Source organism: Olea europaea, unplaced genomic scaffold (genome assembly GCF_002742605.1).
Source record: "Olea europaea var. sylvestris unplaced genomic scaffold, O_europaea_v1 scaffold2605, whole genome shotgun sequence".
NCBI lineage: Eukaryota > Viridiplantae > Streptophyta > Magnoliopsida > Lamiales > Oleaceae > Olea > Olea europaea.
The window spans coordinates 69,886-76,686 of record NW_019244368.1 but is presented as its reverse complement, the minus strand read 5'-3'; the positions used below and the strand labels follow the sequence as shown (position 1 = coordinate 76,686).

The following is a 6,801-nucleotide window of genomic DNA, read 5'->3' as shown; positions in this document are numbered from 1 at the left end:
GTCTGTAAGGTGTGAAACTTAAACTACGTGTAGAGAGAGAGAGAGTTGCCTGTCTCTCGCTCTACAATTTTGTAGAAATGCTTTGCTTTTTCTCACTCTGGAAGCATAAAACCCTACATTGAGAAGATTGTTATTTCAAAATATTCTCAAAGATCTTGCATTTCCGAAATTTTATTGGTTAAAACTTATACTGCTTCACACAATCATCAATCTAGTATCCAAGAAAAACAATCCCAATCCTTTTGCCAGCTAGGGTATCACCACTTCGATCAGTCCCACGGGTATAATCCTTTTCTTTAATATATGCATGTAAACCTGCACAAATATTACTTTTACGAGGTTAATTTTCTGCTTTTTTTTCTAAAAGAAAAATGGCTTCTTGGGAAGTAAGAACAATTTTTTTGTGAAAGTTTCTTCGATAATTTATTAGGGTTTCATCAAGATACTATTCGTCTATTTCTGCTTAAATTTCTTCTTTCTTGTTTTCTGGAATATCGAAAATCTTCATTTTTCATTCTTTTCTTTAACTAGGAGTCTGATGTTCTTGAAATTCTGTTTTTCTTTTTGGATTGTCAGCTTTTAAGCTCACTTCTACTGCTGCTTATTTGATCAGAGTTTTCACTTTATGTTTACACCGTTATGTATAATTTCAGAGTCGTCGTGAATTATCAGATTTATATGTCTGGATTGATTTAATCTTCAAAATATTGTAGCAAAAGTTCAGTTCTTCACCCGCTATATGCATACTGCTTTACTATACATGGAAATCTTCACTTTTCAAACATTTACCCCATTCTTCAGGAAACCCTAATATTTTCATAATTTGGTTTTTATTTTTGATGCTCATCTTCACAGATCCACTTATGGAAACTTATTACAGAAAAAGATCCATAAAAGCCCATCAATCAATTAACCCTAATACGGTATGTTTCTTTCTCTCTCTATCTTCTTTCTCCAAAAACCTGTCACTGACAATATCTGCCGCATGGTTTGTTTTGCATCAAAATACCTTTTTTCTGTTATTTTTGTGTGTGAGAGAGGTGTGTGTACTGTGCGTTTCTGTGCTGTAGCCACTAAAAACAAATCCCAAATCCTCATATTAACTATTACGCTTGGAAATCCACGTGAATGATCGATACATATATATAATCACATGCACACACGATATATACATAATCACAGAAATCTGTATAATTGTGCTGAGTGTTGAAGCTGACAGAAGGGTATTATGGTGCAGCACACTCCTGTTTTCGGCCGACACAACAGTGTACCATCTCCGCCCTCACCCAACCCTTGTACTCTCCCCAGCCAGAAAGGTATTAGACACATATTACTCCAGTTGCAATTACCAAAAAACACGAGTTTCAAAAGAATAATAAAAGGAAAAATTCAGCGCTGGGTTTGAAATTTTTCTAGTTTGAAAATGTTTGCTGAATATCGCTCACTGTTTTTGAATCCAGAGCAAGCAGCTGAAGACGGAGTTGAAACTCATAATCAGAACCATGTTGACGTGGGTTTTCTTTATGAAATCGATCATGTCCATTTACCTCCGAGAACACCTTTCCATCTCAGCTCAATCCGTGTTGCAATGGTAATAGAAAAACTAATACATATTTGCTTCTACTTCTGGTTTTCAAAATCGTCGGCTAATGCGTTATCGTTTTTGTATTTTTATATTATGACCATATAAATTGTGTTGAATATTTTTAGGTTTGTGAGAAAACCGATTCGATCATTGCCGTGAGGTATCCAAGCAAGGACTCTTTGAGGGCATTTTTCAGCTACAGCACAAGGGAAACTCATCCAGCTTTAGATGAGAAGTTTGTAATGGAAACTGCACTTGCTGCGAAGGTGCTTCATCGGAAGGTCCCAGCTCAGGAATATTCAGATCAGAAGCATTTAGAGAGCTTCTGGGTGATAAACTCTTCTGCTGTGAACTCTTTGAAAAATGATTCCAGTTTTACAGAGAACAAGGGACCTTGTTTATCTGATTTAGAATGCAAGTTTATGGTCCGGTGGGGTACTCGGAGACAAGTGAAATATCTGGGTAGGCACAAGGAGACTGCTAGTAATAGTAATCACACTCACAACTCTTCGTCCAGCCTTGTAAATGTAGTTTGTGATGATGAGAAAGAAATATTTGTAGAAGAACTAGAAAATGAAGCTGATGGTGATGAGATTAATGATGTCAATGGTGATAATAAAGAATCTGGGAAAGATGAAATTGAGGAAAATGAAGAAGAAAATAGAGATGATCTAGAAGATGAAGAGGAAGAAGAGTATACTGATCAAACTGAAAAGAATTTGAAGAGAAAGGGGTATACAATGAGAAATAGAAATGTTAAAGAAGGGAAGAAAGGAAAAGTTGAGATCAAGAATCAAACCCAAAAGCAGAAGAAAAATATGTCTAAGAAAAAGAAATGCAAAAACAGTTTCAGGGAAGCAATTATTCTCAGAAATCCCAAAGATCGTTGGTCCTCTGAGAGGTAAGAGCTAAGTGTTTGTTTTGTGATTGATTCTTTTAGTTTGGCAGTGCAAACTTAATTGAATATGAGAAATTATATTGAATGAAGGTACAAGCTTGCGGAGAATAATCTTTTGGAAGTGATGAAGGCAAAGGGAGCAACAGCTGACAAGCCTATAATGCGTCCACAACTGAGGGCGGAAGCACGGAAGAAGATAGGGGATACTGGGCTACTGGATCACCTCCTGAAGCACATGGCCGGAAAGCTTGCGCCGGGTGGGAAAGAGAGGTTTAGAAGGAGGCACAATGCAGACGGAGCAATGGAGTATTGGTTAGAGTGTGCTGATCTTGTTAACATTCGGAAGGATGCTGGGGTAAGTGACCCTTACTGGGTGCCACCTCCTGGTTGGAAGCCTGGTGATTCTCCAACTCAGGACCCCATTTGTGCTAGAGACATAAAGCTTTTGAAGGATGATATCTCTAGTTTAAAACGGTGAAACAATTTTCCATCCTCTGATGTTAGTAGTTTTGTTTAAATAACATTTTATAAAAAAATTTGATGTTTTATGGGCAGAGATATGGAGTTGATGGCCACCAAGATGCAATTGGAGGAAGAAGTTGAAAAATTAAGGAGGTGATATATCTTAGATATTTTCTTGCATGCATGGAGAGAACGAAGGATAGCTTAATGTAACTTGTCATTGGTCTTATGGTGTCTGGGTGTCAAAATGTCCCGGATTAGGGCGGTCCACCATGGTTTAGGCATGGACGACCAAGTAATTTTATAGCTAGGCACGCCTTGTTGTGTTCTTTCATGTTCTAATGTCTACTGGTTCTGTTGCATTCATGAACAGAGAGAGGGGTGAACTGTTGGACAAAAAGAAGGAAGAACAAAACCAAGCAATTGCAGTTCCTTCATGTCCTTGTGGCATTAATCAAAAACTGAATCAGCTTGCTCATTCATTAGTTACTTCAAAGCCTGGTCTTGACAGTGAGCCAGCTATTTCACTACTGGTATTTATGTCATGTAAATGCTATTTTGAACGTTGAATCGTCTTTCAATTATTAGATACTGTATTAAGTGCTCCTTCATTCTTGTTTTTGCAGGAAAAGTTCAAGGAACAACTCATGGTCATATCTGACTTCGTGAAGGAAATAGAGGTATCAGGAAAAGCAGAAAAGAGATTGGGTGCAGCAGCAGCTGGAGAAAAAGCAGCACATATACAAAGACTGAAGAGTGGATTCAGAATTTGCAAGCCACAAGGGACTTTTCTTTGGCCAAATATGGTAAAAAGTAACAGCAGCCCTCAGGTTATGGTCCAAGTTGAAGTCCCAACCCCACCTTCAGTGTCATCCTCCAGTGCCTCAGCTCCCCTTCAGCTACTTCCACACCAACACCATCCGGGCTCCCCCGTCAAGCCTCTGGCGGAGAGACGTGCAGTTGCAGTGACCCTCTCCGCCACATCCAATAGCCCAAATTATGAGGACGGTGCCATGCCAAGTGTGAGTATTATAGTATCATTTTGTGTCACCCTTCTGATTCAATTTCATGATTGATCAGTCTTCCATGTGAATTAAGTTAATTTGCCCCGTTTGGTAGCCATTTTTTTCAAAATGCATTTTTCTCTCTTTTCTTTTCAACCACACATTTTTTATTAAAATAATATTACACGTAAATAAAAAACTATTCCTTATTTCTCAACCACAAATTTCAGATCAATTTACTATTCTAAAATGCATTTTTACATAAAAATTGCCTATCAAACACATATTAATTTGAATTCTGAATGCAGCTTTTGCCAGGTAATTATGGAACAAGGAATTAAATGTGAAGATGAGAATAGAGCTTATTTTGGAGAGGTTTCTGATATTGATAACTTCACTTTTTTGCATTTACCCTGAGTAGTATGTAACAAATTAAGACATCAGGTAAAAGGACAAGAAATATGTAGTTACCCCTTGCAGCTGTAATATTTTTTGGGAAAGATACATAATAGCAATATTTCTAGCCATCTGTGTAGCGTTCATATTCTTAAGCGAATTTCTGTGGCAATAATTAGCAATTTGTTTGTTTTGGCTAAAAAATGGACTGGACTAATCGATATTGTCCCAATTTGGAGCAGAAGATCTTAATTAAGCTCGATGGGAACTCAACTATTTATAGCAGAACATCAAAGAATATTGGTTTATAACGATAAATTATATTTTCTGCACTTCTCTATGCAATTATATAATTCATATTATTCCTATGTGATCGATGGCTCTTAATCGCTTACTTTGTGTAATGAACGATTATGTACTAACACTATTGTACAGCTATCCAAACACCCCACTCCCATCCCATCCCATCTTATGCGGGGATTGGGGTGGGAAAATCTCAATTCAGGATGGCTACCTCCCTATGCACGATGAAAGAAAAATGCCCATCACTTTTGATGCTAAATTTTGAATTGAGAACCGTAAAATACATTACGATCTTAATTTGATAAGCCTTGCAATGGTATATCATATGCCTTGTGAAAATCTATATATCAAACTTTAGAGTGCTTCACATGGTTTTCATTTCTAGCTTTCAATGTCATTCCAAAACCCTTCTTTTCTTCTCTCTTTTTTTTTTCCTCGTTTATCTTCAACACATCTCAACTTGAATTTCCTCAAAAAAATAAATAACAAACTAATTCAAAATGATCATTTACCTCTCTTTTTCTTTCTTATTATCTAGCCTTATATTTCGAAACCTACAATTATTTTTTTAATTAATTCGCAAATGTTTGTAGATTTTAGAATTGACCTGGTTTGAGTTGCCTATTTCGATTGATTATGCATTTTTCTCCTTATATAGCTACAATTGTAAATTAATTCTATAATTTATTATTATTATTTAATAATGCATCGTGCATCGTTAAATTACCAAGATGCAAAAGAATTTTTTTTTTCTCTCTCTCTCATTCTTTCTTCCGAATGAGATACGAGTTGTAGATTAAGTAGATTTGTCACTACAGTACTTCCATTGATTAGTGTCACTGCTATTTTTTCAATTAATTTCTTTTTTAAAAATTTACATATTACTCTGGAGTCTAGACTACCTTTTTTAATTATAATTAACATCTTTGCAACAAATTATTGCCACACAATTTATCCATGGTAATTTAACAAACATGAAGCAACATAAAAATTAAAAACCTATGTCAAATTTCACCGATAATCATGATGTATGTAAGAAATTTTAACGTGATAATTTTCTCTATTAATTAATCATTGTAGTTTATAACAATTTAAAAAAATGATCAGTTGGTTAGAAAAACTAATATAAATTTTATGTATCAATGTTAAGTGTCACTATGGACCAAGTCCTACTATGTTATTAAATAGGACATGTTAAAAACGACATTAGTTTTGGGGGTAAGGTGATACAATCTAATTTTCATATATTAAACGTAAATTGTCTTCGACAAGATAAGCTTCAGTGTCTAATATATTGAAATTTCAGTTCTAATGGAATTATAAAATTACTATAATGACCATTTTGAAATTTTTTTACAAACTTTAGTGACGTGACAATTGATGAAATAACTCAATCAATTAATAGACTTTTTATGTCACTCCAGAAAAAGAAAAAGAGTCCAAACTGCGGGTCTAATTCTTGGGCAACAGGTAGGCCCGGCCCTTTCCCCCATGGCTTGAAGAATAAGGAAATTATAGAAAATGACCGAATAAATCGATGCTATTTCCAAAGTGACCTTTGACCACTTTTTGTAATAAAAAAAATCGAATTTAAAGCTTAAAATTCTTAAATACCCCTCACAAAACCAACTCTCACACAAAACTGAAAATCACAACAGCAGTCGAAGCAAGTTTCATCTATCGTCGACGACGTCATGTGAAGGTAAGATTCGACTGGTTGATTTAATATTTAGATTTTGGAGGTTTTTTCAATATTTATTTGTTTATATTAGTAAAATAGGGTTTATGTAGTCTAAGAAATTATTGGTTGGTGGAATTTGGAAGCTTTTCTCGTCGGAAATAGTGATTTTCCGACGAGAAAGCATGAAGAAGGTCAGAGACGGTGATTTTAGATGAAATCCGACTGTTAACAATCGGGCAGGGCCGCTTAACAGTCGGCCCACCGACTGTTTTTAGTCGGTTTGGCCAATTGTTAACGGTTGGCCCAAAGTAGTTAACAGTCGGCCCGTTTTTTTATTTTTTTATTTTTTTCCAATATATTTTTTTTACAAATATAATAATTTAATTTTAAATTTTTTTATTATTTGGTTTTAATAAATAATAAATTATTTTTACATTTAATTTTTGTTTTAATATTTATTTTTATTTTTTCA

The 6,801-nt window shown here is 35.1% G+C and overlaps 1 protein-coding gene across 1 annotated transcript; it reads left to right on the top strand.

The window, feature by feature from the left end:
* The first annotated feature begins 40 nt into the window (after window positions 1–40).
* LOC111383026 (protein DYAD-like) lies at window positions 41–4,476 on the top strand. Its single transcript, XM_023007082.1, has 10 exons — window positions 41–281; window positions 856–923; window positions 1,238–1,316; window positions 1,461–1,591; window positions 1,711–2,486; window positions 2,574–2,957; window positions 3,039–3,098; window positions 3,319–3,478; window positions 3,572–3,967; window positions 4,258–4,476. Exons 2-10 carry the CDS (start codon window positions 864–866, stop codon window positions 4,288–4,290), a joined length of 2,079 nt encoding a protein of 692 aa, XP_022862850.1. The 5' UTR covers window positions 41–281; window positions 856–863; the 3' UTR covers window positions 4,291–4,476.
* The last annotated feature ends 2,325 nt before the right edge of the window (window positions 4,477–6,801 follow it).